Here is a 15,072-nt window from a genome sequence, read left to right on the forward strand (position 1 = left end):
AAACCCCTCCCCAGAGACAACCCACCTAACGAAGGCTGTGGTGCTAATGATGAGTTACTAGCTAGAGCAAGCCCTGTACTAGGTAATAGGTCAGTTCTAGTTACTGGCTATATTTTGAGAGTAACAAAACGATATTTTTGAAACGTTCCCCACTGGGGCAGAAATCGAGACCCGGTGTCTCTGAGGGTCTCTGCCGTGGGGAAGCCTTATGGTACTTGGTTATTTGGGAGACTAGTTTTTCTATGAGATGTTATTGAACATGGGTAACAGAAGCCAAATATTTGGAAAAACACACACTTCATTTTAAACAGTGGTGGCTGTAATTTTTCAAGAACTTTTTGAATAGGCAACACATTTGCGTGGTTTAAAAATATAAAATGGTTAATAACAGAGGCTTTGTCTCCTCTGAGCCGTCTCCCAGCTCCTGTACCCCTTCCTCCGTCTCCCCCCCTCCCTTAACCTCTCACATGGCTTCTTCACAGTTTCCTTGTGACACTGAAGTTCCACTTGAGTTCTAACCTTCCTTGAGGAGGCAGGACGCCTTGCTCCCTGCCTTCCCCACGTCCTGCGTCTTGGAGACCTTCCACATCAGCGCGTGGGGGGCTTCTCATCCCGCCTGCAGGTGCAGGGGTTCTCAAGTGTGGCCGTCCCCGCGTTTACGTCCCTGGTCCTGTATGGACAGGCGGTTGGGTTGTTTCCTGTCTTCTGCTGTCACCAGTTCCTGGTACATATGTATTCCACACACGTGCCTCTGTTTCTAGAGGATGTACGTTTAAAGGAAATCCTGGGTCAAACCAAATGTGCGTTTTAATTTTTATAGTTATTGCCAGATTCCGACCAGAATGGCATCAAACTTGGAGTTTTGCCAGGGTTGCCAGTGTGGTGGTGCTCAGACTAGTTCTGGTTTGTATTTTTCTTGTGATTGAGTTGAGTGGCATCTCTTCATACTTTTTTTTTCCCTTCCAGTTTTACTGAGATATATTTTGACATACAGCACTGTATACTTTGGGGGGGGGTAATTAGGTTTATTTGTTTATTTTAATGGAGGTACTGGGGACTGAACCCAGGACCTCGTGCTTGCTAGGCACTCTCTACCACTGAGCTCTACCTTCCCCGCCGCATCCCTTCATATACTTTAAAAGTTCTTGAATTTCTTTCTTCAAACTCTTTAGATCCTTTTTCCATTTTTCTAGAATTTGTCATTTTCTTCCTGACTTCTGTGACTTCATTTAGACATTAGTGAAATTTACCCTATTTGTCAGACATCTCCTGGCTTGTGTAAATGGACTGATGATCGTGCCACTGAGTAAGATAGGCGGACCTAGGAGATGGGTAACCCCTATCACCATGAGGCAATCATGAACTTGGTGCTCAGAAGTCAGGACTGTTGTGTACTTGGGTCTGGTGCCCAGAGGAGAGGGCTGAGCTGGACTTCACACCGAAGTGGTTCGATACAGGAGGTGTGGGGCTGTGGGCACGGGTGAGTGCTCACAGTGAGAGACAGTGGCCTGGGAGAAGGCAGGACCAGGGGCCAACCCGCAAGAACACCCAGCATCTACTGTTCAGGTGGAGGAGAAGGAGCTGGCAAAGGAGAGAGAAGACCAGTGGCTAGAAGGGAAAGAGGGAAACCAGAAGAGGGTGTGTTCACGGGAGTGGTGGGGGGAGGGAGGGAGTGTTGTCAGGAGGCTCAGATGCAGTTGAGAAGCAAGTCAGGGAAAGCCTGAACACACGTTGCGTTTAACAGTGTGGATGTTCACAGTCATCTTGGTTTTGGGGGTTAATAAGGCCAAACAAAAAACATTTGGGTGAGTTAGACAGGGTTTGTGTATGGATACAGAAGGAAGTCTGGGACACAACATTGTAAAATGATTATAAATCAATAAAAAATGTTAAAAACAAAAACAAACCCAAAAAAAGGATACAGAAGGAAGTCTGGGCAGAAAAGAGCAGAGTTTTCGGAACTCAAGTGTCATTACCATCATCTGTGTCCTGATCCCCCAGCCGTGTGTCCCCATGTCCTCTGTCCAGTGCTTGCGAATCATTCTGCACTGTCTATGCCTTCCTACTAGACAGTGAACCCCTTAAAGGAAGGCTCCTAATTTTTCAAGTCATTTTATTCCCTGTACTCTGCACTTTGTGGTTAGTGTTAAATATTTGTTGTATTAAATTGCATGAAATAAATGAAAGAACTCTCATCAGAAGTTTAGGGTTGTTTTTTTTTTTTTCCCTTTTCAAAGGACCAAAGAAGGTAGGGCCTTTTATATCTGCTAAGGCTGGGCCTGCTCTCTGCAGACGAGCACAGGTGATGGCCCATACACCTGGGGCAGCAACAGGGAGGAAGGAGCGGTCCTCCGACAGGACCGCAGCGTGCTGCAGTGGGACACTCATGTGCCTGCCGGCGTCAGACCAGGGTGGCCTTGGTGAGGGGGATGACCCGTGACCCTGGGAAGGCGCAGGCCCGGCCATGCGGGACAAGTGGGAAAGCTCCTTGTTAAATCAACCTTGTTTTCGTGTTGGATGAGCAACTTTTAGGAGACATATGTGAATATAAATGAAATGTGTGCAAAATACTGATGGTTTGTTCTTTGGTACAGTTCAGGCACTTCTGAAACTGAAGCAAGTCAAAACGAGTCCGTAAGAATTAGTGCAAAAAAGGTATGTAGCTGTATTCTCCCTTCTATCTTAATCTGCAAGATACTTCATATCCTGTTTAGACTGGATGCAAGCAGAGGAAATGTTCTGTGAAACATTTCATATTCTGTTTGTATGTAAATAGAGAAAATGCTCTGTAGCAACGTTTTTCATAAGAATATTATGTTTTAGAAGATACTTTTGAAATGAAAAGTGACATGTTTTTGACCTCAAATCTCTTATGTACCCTGTCAGTTTTCACAGCGTTCACGTAATGTGTCTAGACTGTGATTTACAGACGTGGAGTGATTTGTTGGGAGTGTTGGCCTGGAGCTCCTTAATCTGAGTTTCTCGTCCTGCCCAGTAGTCACGTTGCCGTCTTCCTGTGTGGTCAGTCTTGCAGTTCAGAGATGAGGAACGTGGACTTTATAGTTAGTGACTCACACAGTAGGGATGGTAAGCATTTGTGTTTTCTAAACAGTAATGCTGTTTTCTTGACACAGCCAAGAAGAAAGCTCAGGCCCATTAGTGACGAATCTGAAAGCACTGAAGAAGGTGATGTAAGAAGAAAAGTTAAACCAGCAGGGAAGGTCAGTGCACAGCGACGTGAGGCTGCTTCGGCCATCGCGGCTTCTGAGCTTTCAGAGAAACCGGCTGAATCAGTCATTCCTAAAAAGACAGGACCCCTTGGTGCCAAGTCCTCTGTTGAAAAAGAGACCCTGGCAGCAGCAAGTCAGCCGGTAAGAGGGGCTGCCGTCCCCACAGAACAGAAGTTGACTGAAACTGTTTAGGAGGAAAATATTTTCTCTTTCCTTCACTTCTTTTAAAAGATAAGTTTTATAATTTTCTTATTATAAAAATATGTTTATTTTAGAAAATTTGGAAGGTATGGAAAAGAAGATAAAATCACCTACAATTCCATCACCCAGAGGGGTGATTATAGCTCAGTGGTAGAGCACATGCTTAGCATGCGTGAGGTCCTGGGTTCAATCCCCAGTACCTGCATTAAAAATTTTTTTTAAATAAAGACTGTGTCCTTCCTCTGGGGCTTAAAAAGAAAAATCTATCACCCAAAACTAACCACCATGTTTTTTGGTCCATACTCTTCAGTCCTTTCACTGAGCTTGTCTCACCCTAAGTGGGACCACTTAGGTGTCAGCAAGTATTCTGCATACATTTTAATGAATGCGTGACATATTCATGAATATGCCATAGTTTAATCTGGTATTAATGAACAATTGCAATTTTAAAAAATGTGAGTGCTTTGATGAATTTTTTTCTGACTAAATCTTTGTGCACATCTTGGCTCATTTCCTTAGGAAAAAAATTGCTACAATAAGATTTCTGGGTCATAAGTGTTCTGTCTATGATTCTTGAGAAATAATATTTTTTAATCAAGCTTTTGATATGTCAGCACCTTGATTTTGGCCCATTGAAATGGATTTCAGACATCTGAACTCCAGAACTGTCAGAGAAGAAATTTCTGTCATTACAGTTGTGGTAATTCATTACAGCAGCCACAGGAAACGTAAACCACCACCCAGGGACTTTTCCTTTTCAGTAGCGTGCTTTTGGGTTTTACAGTTTATAGAATTTCCTTTTTTTCAGTTTCTATACACCATGCAATGACTTTTCCTTTTTAGTAATGTGCTTTTGGGTTCTACAATTTCTAGAATTTCCTTTTTTTCTTAATTGGCTGAGATTCCCTAAGATCATCCTTTCCTTCTTTAGACATATTTATGATAGCTGCTTTAAAGTCTTTGTTTTCCAAGTCAGATACAGTCAGGTCTCTGTATCTGCAGGTTCCACATCCACAGATTTGACCAACTGCAGTTAGACAATATTCAGAAAAGTTCCAGAAAGTTCCAGAAAGCAAGAGTTGAAATTGCCCTGCACCAGGAACTATTTACGTAGCATTTACATGTATTCACAGCTACTTACATAGTATTTACATCGCGTTAGGTATTATAAGCACTCTAGAGATGATTTAAAATATACGGGAGGATGTGCGTAGGTTATATGCAAACTGCACCATTTTATATGAGACTTGCACGTCAGCGGATTGTGGTACCTGTGGGGGATCCTTGAGCCATCTTCCTCGGATACCGAGGGACGACTGTATCCGGGTTTACTTCAGGGTCAGTTTCTTTTGAGTCCTTTTGTCTTAACTATAGGTCACTTTTTTCGTGTGGTATTTTTAATCTAGTACTTTTTAATTGTGCTTTGAACGCTACTGTCGATGGGTTGCTGAGATTCTGAATTCTGTTTTCTTCTGAATGTTGACTTCCGTTCTAATGTGTGGCTTGACTGTCGGCTGGTCATCTTGAACTTGTGTAGGTGTGGTGTCAGCCTTTGTCAGCGTCGGTGTGTGGGAAGCCCAGGGTGTCTCCCAGGCCTCTCACTCTGGGAGGGACTCGGCTTCTGTATTCGTGTTCAGTTGCTGCAAAACAAAATACCACAAACTTTGTGACTTCAAACAACATACATTTGTATCTCAGTCTCTGTGGGTCAGATGCCAGGCGCGCCTTGGCTGGATTCTGCTCAGGGTCTCACAAGGCTGAAGTCAAGGTGCTCTCCATGGCGGAAACCTCATCCGAAACTCGGTCCTCATCTACCAAGCTGTTGGTAGAATCTAATCCTGGCCGTCGTAGGCCTGAGGTTCGTGTGTGTCCGATCCAAGCTGGGGGTCTCTCTCAGCTCCTCGAGGCTGCCCTCAGGCCCTGGTCTAGCGGCCCTCCCACAGTACGGCAGCTGACATCTGCAAAGCCAGCCAGAGTCTCTCTCCGCTCCACTGCCGTGCGTCTTACGTAATGTGACGGAATCAAGGGAGTAAATACCCCATCCTGTTCACAGGAGCCTCCCACACTCCGGGAGGGAATTACTCAGGTCATCAGGAGCCATATTTTGGCCTCCACAGCCTCCTTTCTCTGCCTCCCTGGTGCATCTGGCCGGAGACGGGTTTCAGGCTCCGTTAGGGTGGGTCTAGAGCAGGCCTCACTCCAGGCCAGTGCTTCTCAACCCTTTTTCATTGTTGTCCTCCCTAAGAAGAGCCTTCCTAGGCATTTTCTCCTAATCACCCCCCTCGTTAAGTTTTAATACATGTGTATGTGTGTATGTACTTGGTTCTCTGGAGGGTCGGAAGCCATGGTGGTGTCCAAGAGTTTTTGGCAGGTCCCCGTTGGGAACAGTTTCACCCTGAGCGAGACGGCATGGCCTGGAGGGCAGTTCTCACCTCTAAACTGTGGTCTTTCCGCAGTGTAGCTTGGCTGCGTAGACAGGTGCTAAGTAGCTGTTAATGAGGCCTCTGCATTTTCTACATCCGGTTTCCCCCGGAATTTTCTGTCCTTTACTATGTCTTGTGTATGTTCTGAATCCCGTGGTAGCCGCACTGCACTGCACTCCATGGAGCCTCACTCTGCACATGTGGAGGTGGCAGGGACTTTCGGGGAACCCCTGCCCCCCGCACTTCTGGTGTTCTCTGGGAGCTGATTATAGGTGTGTCGGCTGCTGTCCTCCGGTGTCTGCCGCCTCGACAGAGCAGGGCTCCTTTCTCTGCTTGGACGGGCGGGGCCGCTGTCTGAGGCTGTCCCCAGGCGGGAGGGAGGGGGACTTCCACAGGACTCACCTTCTGATCCCCCCCTCTTTCTTCACCTGTTGTCCAGTGCCACCCCCTGACCCCACTTTATGGTTGCTTACTGCGAGAAAGCTAGTTCAGAAGCTGTTACTTCTTCACAGCTTGGAGCAGAAATTGAGCTGATTCCACACATAATTATCTTAAATAATAAAAGTATAATTTCCCCCAAGGCACACAATTTTTTTTAGTTTTTATTTTGAGGCAGTTTAATTTTTTCAATGTTTCTTTATATTAATTTAGGTAACTTATATAATTAATATTTTAGCTTCAAAGGAAGAGAATTGTGGCTAATATATTGATGGACAGTGTCTGATAATACTATCTTCTTAATTCTCATGTTTTAAGAAACTTCTCTTGAATAAAAATCTTCGTTTTTTTTGAACTCAGGAAAAGAAGATGTTTCATGGCAAAAGGAAGAAACCAAGAAGTGAAGCCACAGACCTGGGTACAGAATAGTGTTTTATACATAGTCAATAATGCAGGAATTTCAGTTTTTAAAATATATTGCTTAATTTGATAAAGTACTAAATTTAAGTATATAAAATGCCACTTTAAAAAATTAAAAATATGTGACTTTGAAGAAACTGATTTTTCCAGCATCTATCATGAAAATTTTCAACATACAACAAAGGTGAAAGAACTTTACAAAATATGTTCATACACCTGCTACCTAGATTTTACTATTGAAGTTGATTTTACTTGCTTTAGCACCTATCCATGAATCCATTAATTAACTAATCCATCAATGGATCCATTAATCTGTTTTATCCATTCGCCTATTTTAATCTTTCGTCACATATGTACACTTTTCACACATCACATAGCATGTACTTTTATTTGAGGCTACTTTCACTCAGCATAACTTTTTTGAGACTCATCCATGTTACTTTGCATTTTTATTGTCACGGAATTTATTGGAAAATGGGAGGAAAAATAAACCATTTTCTCTCTTTCCTTCAGTTCTTTTAAAAGATAAGTTTTATGTTTGTCTTATTATAAAAATGCTTATTTTAGAAAACTCAGAAGGTATGGAAAGGAGGATAAAATCACTTAACAGTTCCATCACCCAGAAGTTACCAGCATGTGTTTTGGTCCATACTCTCCAACCCTTTTACTAAGCTTTTCTCACCCTAAGTGGGATCATATCCTTGTCATCAAGTATTCTGCATATAATTTAAAAAATGTATAATATTTCATTCATGAAGATACCAGAATTTTAATCTCCTCTTTTACATTACTACAGCCATCTAAATCAATACACTCAGTAACCTTTATGTGTTCTAGAAGGGGGTGGCCTGTCAGGTAGATTAAAACTAAGAAAACAGTTAACAAAGATCTCAGCCACCAGCAGCGCTGGGTAACAGCAGCCTGTAAAGTAAAGACGCAGCAAGGTAACCGAGTGGCAGCTTGCGCGGCGCTGGGAGAGGGAGGCGGGAGCACGCCTCCCCCTGGGCGCTTCCTCACGAACTCCGCCTTCAGCGAGTTTGTTGCAGGCTTTCAGAACCCCGGACCTGGAACTAAATTGCTGATAATCACAATACTGAATTGACTTACCCTAACGTTCTAGATACTTCCGACTGTGTACCGATTTGGTGTTTAAAAGAAAAGAAAACCAGTGACATCATGGAGTTAGATGTTGTTTTGTCTGCATTTGAGAACATCTTCCTAGAGTATAAGTAAGTTTCTTTTTTAAATGTATGTATATTTTTTTATTGAAGTAAGAGTCAGTGTACAGTGTTGTGTCAGTTTCTGGTGTACTTACAGCACAGTGCTTCAGCCATACGTGCACACACACACATTCGTTTTCATGCTCTTTTTCACCTTAAGTTACTGCGTGCTACGTAAGACACTGAATGCAGCTCCCTGTGCTGTGCAGTAGGAACCTGACGTTGGGATCTACATACCTCATGAACTCCCCTTGAAGCAGCACTTCCGCTCACCCCACAGCTTTTGATGTGTAGCATTTTCATTATCAGCTTTACATGTTTTTACACTTCCATTATAATGTCTTTAATTCTGCAAATTATTTCGTAGTATGTTTTTGTATGTCCAAATACATGATAATGAATTTATATTTCCGTATTAACCTATCTTAAATAGTTCTGGTCAAATTTCAAGGGCTGGCGATACCTACTTCTGAAATATTGAGGCTTCCTTTGTGGCCCAGCACATAATCTATGGGGAATCTCTAGTGAGTGGGTCTGTATGTAGAATCTCTCATTATTGGATCTATGTAAAATCAGTATTATTCAATTTTTCCTGGTACTTCTATCAATTTATGTTATTTATATAGAGATTATTTTATTAGGACATCATGTTTAAAATTGCTTTTAGACTTAACATTTTATCTTTATGTAGTGACCTTTTCCATTCCTAAAAATGCTTTTTTTAATCTTAAAATCTATTTTATCTGTTAACATGTTACTAGATATCTTTTGCTAGTATTTGCCAGATTTTATATTTTCTTTTACTTCCAACCTTTCTCACCTTGAACTTTATTTCTTAGAAAATGTTTTTAAAATCCAATGTATCCCATCTTTGAATTTCAACTGTGGACTTTAGTCCAGTTACATTTATTTTAATTACCAGTATACGGAGGAAGGTATTGATACATTATTTATTAAAAATTTTTGTTTTGTTATTTTTAATCCTATATAACTTAAAAAGAAAAAAATCTGTAACCCCACCAGTAAGACTGGAACTTTGGCAAACTCTCAGAATCTCCTGGCCTTCTCTTCCTTCCCTACCCCAAGCCCCATCATCTTATTGTACCCAGACACTTTAATTCTTGGAGAAGGGCTATCACCGTTGATATGTAATGGCTTCTCTTACCTGTTTCAACGTGTCTGTTCTTGACCTTGAACCTGCTGGGGTACTGCAACTTCATAATTGTTTTCTGTTAGAATTAGAGTTCTCATAAAGGCTTTTGGGGCCATCTGTAGTTGTTAAGTTGGTTTCCCTGTGGGGGAATGAGGTCTGGGGCTTCCTATTCCACCATCTTCTGACGTCACTAGAAGTACTTTTTAACACCCATCTATTATTGGATGGGAACGTATACAAAAATCTGTTCAGAAGTGCAGGCCTTCTCTCATGTTGTGCTTAGCGTCTGAAGAATTAGCCCATGGGCTTAGCCCCCTTCTCCTGGGTGACTTTTCCTCATGGATTTGCCCCAAGAAGAAAACATGACAAACCGTAACTTACACAAGAGATTTACTCTCAGTTAAAAGCGCCGTTGGCTTTACAGAACACTGTGCTGAGGCAGAGCAGGGGTCTAGCTGCTGCCCTGGCAGAGCGTCTGCTACTGCTGTGGTCACTGCAGGTCCGCCATCCGGCTGCGTGAGCCAGGCCGGGGGACTGGGCCCCTTTCTCCCTGATGACAGGGACCGCGACCGGCTTCTTTGGGTCAGCTTTATATTGAAGAACTGTTGGCTTCTTGCTATTTACATGATCATTGGTTAGTCCAAATGAGTTACACAGTTATTTCTCCAGTTGTCTCGGGGCGGGGTTGGGGGGGCAGGAAGGAAGAAGTGCAAGTCTGCTGGTCATTGGATCAGGCAGCAGGAAGACTGGGATTGGCTGTAAACATTGCTTTCCACGTGGCTTGGTGTCACCTGTAGATGAGGTCAGCGTCGGGGAGTGCTGACCACATACATGAGGGTTTAGGGGGAAGTATTTCCTGTTCTTTTCTTTTGTTGAGATGTTCCCAGTATTTTTTTAAATCTGAGTAAGGGCTGTAAGCTGACCGTGCCATCTTAGATAATCAAAATGGCGTATACCAAATTGTGTGTGTCTGTGGATGTGCTAAACATCCAAAACACCCCTTCCAAAATTCTTTATATGATACTGGGTTTGACTTTGTTTTTTTAAATTCTGCTACAGACAAAAAATAGACTCTAGACTTTGTAAGGAAGCCATCAACAAATTTCATTCCACTTTGAAAGAAGAACTCATCAAAATGGTAAGTTGACATAAATTTGTTGGTCTAAGTATTTTTTACTAATCCTGAGGCAGCATACTGTCATCTTAGAAAAGTTTGCGTTTGCTGGCAATGTGGTAAAGAATGCATCAGAACTGTCCATATTTCACACGCTTTTAAACAAGACGTTCTATTTTGTGAACTGATAAACATTTAATTTTGGAAAATGCATGTGAATATTTATTTTATTTTGTGTAGCTTAAAGAAGTCCAGATGTTGAAAACTCTGAAAAGGAAGAACACTAAGGTAAATCACTTGTGTGATTAGAACACAAACATGTATAGTTAAGTGAAGCCTGACTGGGTTTATGACCTTCAGAGTTTGTAAAAGGTATTTTCTCTGTAGTCAGGCTGACTTGATCTGGTGCTTGATCAGGGGAGTGCTATTCATGCCAGCTGAGGAATGTGGGTCCCAGCTGGCCTGAAAATGGCTACCAAGCCCTGGATGACCAGTGACATGGAAAAGTGTTAAGTGATGTACATTTCTTTCATGGATGTCAGAAACAAAGCCTTTCAGACTAAAGAACTGCCTCATTGGGAAGAATACTGGGTTAAGGGTCAGGAGACTTCCTTTCTTGTCCTTGTTCACTGTACTTTGGTGCACTGTACACCACCAGGTGTGCAAGGAGAAGTGAGGCCCTCCTTTCCCCTGTTCACTGGACCAGGTGACAGCTGATGCTCCGGCTCTAAACTCGTATGACTCCACATGTAGGAGCTCCCCCTCTCCTTTACAACAGAAATGGGCTTGAAATGCTTGCATTTTTCCTTCTGGAGACTATTATTTCTCAGTTTTAGTCTCTTGTTGGTCAATCCTGCACTTCTTATAAGTGAGAAGAGTATGAATGTCCAGCAGTGAAATACTAGGTTGTTACTAAGCGTAATGGTTGAGATAATACAGTTTATTATATTGAAGTGTTCTTTTTACAGATTGTATCGTGACGCTCCCCTGTGTCAATATTTTCCTTGTGTTCCTAGATAAAACCAAACCTCCGTGCTTTATAGCTCATCGGGTAGTAAAGAAAGGCCCTACTTCCTCTTCACAGTTGTCCTGCAGTGGACGCCCCTTTCTGTTTCAGAGTTCCCTTTTCTCTTCCTTGCCAGCACATCTCAGTTTGTAATCACATCCTGTTTGTATGTAATGTCTCTCTTCCCTACCACACCAAAGTTCCATGATAGTAAGAATGGGGTTTGTTTTGTTTCCCATTGTATTTCCAACACCTGGTACAGGGCAGTGCTCAAATACTTACAAAATTAACAAAAACTGTTGTGTCACTCAGATGATTTCACATATCGAAAAGAAAAGGCAGCGTTTGATTGAAGTCCAGGATGAACTGCTTCGGTAAGATAATACCAAAGTCCTCTTTGCAGACTTACCTAGAAGGATTTAGGTTGTCACGTGAGGCTAGTAAAACTTGCTGCTGTGCTGCATTTAAATACCAGGTTTTCTTTGAGCTTGGAAGCTCAGTGAAGGCAGGTTATGCTGCAGAGTTGAAAAGCCTTTGGCAAAGGAGAATTCAGCACTCATTTATCCACCATCAGATTTCTCAGTTCTGGCCTGAGAGGCAGCCAGATTAGAGACTTAATGCATAGACTCTAGAACTAGACTGTCTGGGTTTGAATCCAGGCTCTGCCACTTACTGGCTCTGCAACCTTGGTCAGGTTACTTAACCTCTTGGTGCCTCAGGCTGCTCATTTGTAAAAGCATAATGATAACTACACCTCATAGGATGGATAAACATACAGAAAGTGCCTCCAGTGGCTGGCCTGCAGTAGGTGTTGTATTAAGTGTTAACAGTCTGTGTTACAGTTGTTGAAACATACACCTTGGCAAGGCACTCATGTGAACCCAACCCCAAGTGCTGGGCCGGGAGAGCTCCACCAGGCTGTGTGCGTGGTCTGGCGGGGAAGACTGGAGTGCACTACATCACCAGCCACCTCCCTGGGCGGTCCTCCACACGGACATGACCGCTGGGTGAGCCGGGCGGTTGGCAGTGAAGCAGCAGCAGAATAAGCAGCATCAGATGTGCTCTCTGCTCTTAAGGAGTTTTAAAATAGCTTGAGAAAGTGGTATTATCAGAAAAGACAGCCTATAATTAAGTACTAAGTTTTAAAGACAAGACTGCCATAGAAATTTATAAGTGGGAGAAACTGGTTGTCTGGTGTACTGGTTTCCAAATCTAGGCTGTGGACTGGTGCTGACCCACGATAAAGCTTTCACTGGCTCAGGCCAAAATAAGAAAATTAAAGACTATAATGATAGGGAGCTTTGTGAAGTGTGAGCTGTTCATACTGGGCAGGTCCTGAGTGCTTCACATGCTGACTCATTAACCGTTGTAACCCTGTGAGGCGGGTTATTATGGATGTATAATAAGATTGTGATCAGACTCGACTTGTCTTAGAGATCAGCCTCTTTTGTTCCTTTTCCAGGTAGAATTTTAGAAGTTGAGAAGCCTATTTTGAAAAGGCACAGAAAGAAAGAAACGCGGGATATCGTAATTGTAACTTTACGTGTGAAACCCTAAGGCGCGGGGCGGTAACTTACCAGAGCCACCCGCCTGGGAGGTGGGGGAGCCAGGACCTGGTGTTCGTAACTTTGTGTTTTATAGGTTAAGAAAGAAAAAGCAGGTTGCCCAAGGTCACACATTTTCATCCAGGCGCTGTGATAGTTCTTCCACTGGTTTTATTGGACCTTGGAAATGGACAAAACTTCAAGAGGAAGGAGCAGCGGGAAGGATTTTGTCCATCCTTCTGCTGTTTAACTGCAATGCCTATCTCTGCCTGAGGCTCTAAAATGTTCACCCAAGTATATGTTTTAATTCATTTTAGTCCCCAAGACCCTAAAAATGACATGATACATTTTAGGATACGTAAGGCATATTCTTTTGTGGGCTTCATTGCATGTCGTACTTCAGAGTTTTTCCTATAATTTAAATTGAAATCTAGTATCTTTTTTACATTCATAACCACAGAGCCCAAGATATCTCAAACCATCTAGCCCACTCCCCGTTTCCTTACTTCAGTATACTTACACATTCTATCGCATACACTGCAGACTGTTTGTTAGACTTTGTCATTTATTTTGAGGAAAACATTTTCTGTTTGTTTTAGGTTAGAACCAGAGCTGAAACAACTACAAATAAAGTATGATGAACTTAAGGAGAGAAACTCTTCCCTTAGGAATGCAGCATATTTCTTGTCTAACCTAAAACAGCTTCATCAAGATTATTCAGATACTCAAGAGAAAGACCCAAATGTCAAGGAAACGGTAACTTCAATTTTTGCTTGTCACTGTGCTTCAGAAGATGGCACACTTGCACGCTGAAGTACCAGTTTATTAAAACCTTTGTAGTTGCTTCCGATTTTTGCTGCAGATTTTACTACTGTTGTGATAACCAGCTCAGATTAATAGAAATGTTTTAAACAGGAAAAAATTACATACTTGTATACCATAATTTTATATAAAATATACAATGTACACATAGACTTGTTCTTAAGTTCAATTTTAGAAGTAAAAGTTTTTACACTGATCTAGAAGTTAATTCTCCTGAGCCTGAGGTTTTTAAAAAATTTTCTGTGACAGTACCCAACTGGTCTAAAGCTTATCTGGAGTTGGGGATTTGGTTACTAGGAGAAATTACAACAATAATAATAATGGTTAAATTTGATCAGTGATAATACTGGTTGAATTTGAACATAACAAACAACGTTGGTGAGAACTAGATTTAGCGACTGCCATGTTTGGAATATGTGGCTTTTACTGCAGACATCATGGACTTCTACTGTAGTGTATGTCTGTTTTGCTTTAGAGAGTGTAGCTATTGGGGTATATGTCTTAACTCTTCCTAAACTAAAAATCTAGCACCAAATGTTAGTTCTCCCTGCAAGCAGGTGTCCTGTGGTAGCGCCAACACATTAGGCTCTCAAATAATTGCCTAATAATGTGGTAGATGATATTCTGGGAAAATTCATTATGTGGGTGGTAGAGCTTTTCTGCTCCATTTTATTTTAAAGAAAACCACCTTGAAAACATATTAGATAGCATTCACCCTTAGATAAAATTTGCACTATTAAGTTTTAATTTCAAAATCATGAGTTTTCTATTTTATGTTGGGTTGGTATTTAATTGTCTTTAGTCATTAAGGACATTTGGGTTGGCAGCTTGTAAGACATTTAATTGATTTTCCGTAAGTAATTGTTTCTAGATGATGGATTTTTTTTCTCATGAATTTTTATGGCCTAGTGTTCTCAACTGCAGTAAAAGTAAATCTACCATATCATTTTCTGTGTTTAAAATAGGTATTGAGATCAAGCAGACATCACAGAGCTCTAGCTGACTTGCCCCAAATCAAGTCTTGACCTGTCCCAGGAACGACTTTGCTTTAAATAATTCAGATGCTGCAGTTCTTTGAACTAACTGGGCTTCTGGTCAAGCTTTATCATTTGTCCTAAGGAAATGGATCAAAACCAATTTCCTCAAAAAAAAAAAAAAAACTGAAAACTGATTCATGAAAAGCCAAATTAACATTGGCATTTGTTATGTAAAATGGATAGGGTTGTAAGTTTTTAACATTAATCTAAAAATTTTCCTTCAACAGTATGATTCATCCAGCCTTCCAGCTCTGCTATTCAAAGCAAGACCCCTTTTGGGAGCTGAAAACCATCTGCAAAATATCAACTATCAGTTGGAGAAGCTCCTTGAGCAGAAATGAGATCAGTGTACTGAAATGTGCACATACAAAGATTCGTTTCATGCTACTGCTTGTTGCATTCTGAAGCCACTTTTGTAATAAAAACTAAAAAAGGGATATGTACTTCTCCACAAAGGAGATTTT

The 15,072-nt window shown here is 41.7% G+C and overlaps 2 protein-coding genes across 4 annotated transcripts in view; one reads left to right on the plus strand and one right to left on the minus strand.

Annotated features, from left to right (window-relative positions):
- Positions 1-15,045, plus strand: part of CENPU (centromere protein U) — a 28,576-nt gene extending 13,531 nt beyond the window's left edge. For both annotated transcript variants that reach the window (XM_072950472.1, XM_072950471.1), the window contains exons 5-13: positions 2,595-2,655; positions 3,135-3,371; positions 6,653-6,710; positions 7,833-7,941; positions 10,145-10,223; positions 10,440-10,487; positions 11,518-11,579; positions 13,349-13,505; positions 14,836-15,045. In XM_072950472.1, the coding sequence (XP_072806573.1) occupies positions 2,595-2,655; positions 3,135-3,371; positions 6,653-6,710; positions 7,833-7,941; positions 10,145-10,223; positions 10,440-10,487; positions 11,518-11,579; positions 13,349-13,505; positions 14,836-14,949 (925 nt within the window). In that variant the 3' untranslated portion in view covers positions 14,950-15,045. The remainder of the gene's footprint in view (positions 1-2,594; positions 2,656-3,134; positions 3,372-6,652; positions 6,711-7,832; positions 7,942-10,144; positions 10,224-10,439; positions 10,488-11,517; positions 11,580-13,348; positions 13,506-14,835) is intronic.
- The window catches only part of PRIMPOL (primase and DNA directed polymerase), a 45,559-nt gene continuing 33,884 nt past the window's right edge, over positions 3,398-15,072 (minus strand). Inside the window, exon 16 of one of the 2 annotated variants that reach the window (XM_072950468.1) lies at positions 3,398-5,071. In XM_072950468.1, the coding sequence (XP_072806569.1) occupies positions 4,977-5,071 (95 nt within the window). In that variant the 3' untranslated portion in view covers positions 3,398-4,976. Of the gene's footprint in view, positions 5,072-11,620; positions 12,692-15,072 lie in introns of those variants that run through there. The other variant, XM_072950469.1, reaches the window with a different exon arrangement.

The sequence above is a fragment of the Vicugna pacos genome, chromosome 26 (genome assembly GCF_048564905.1).
Source record: "Vicugna pacos chromosome 26, VicPac4, whole genome shotgun sequence".
Lineage (NCBI taxonomy): Eukaryota > Metazoa > Chordata > Mammalia > Artiodactyla > Camelidae > Vicugna > Vicugna pacos.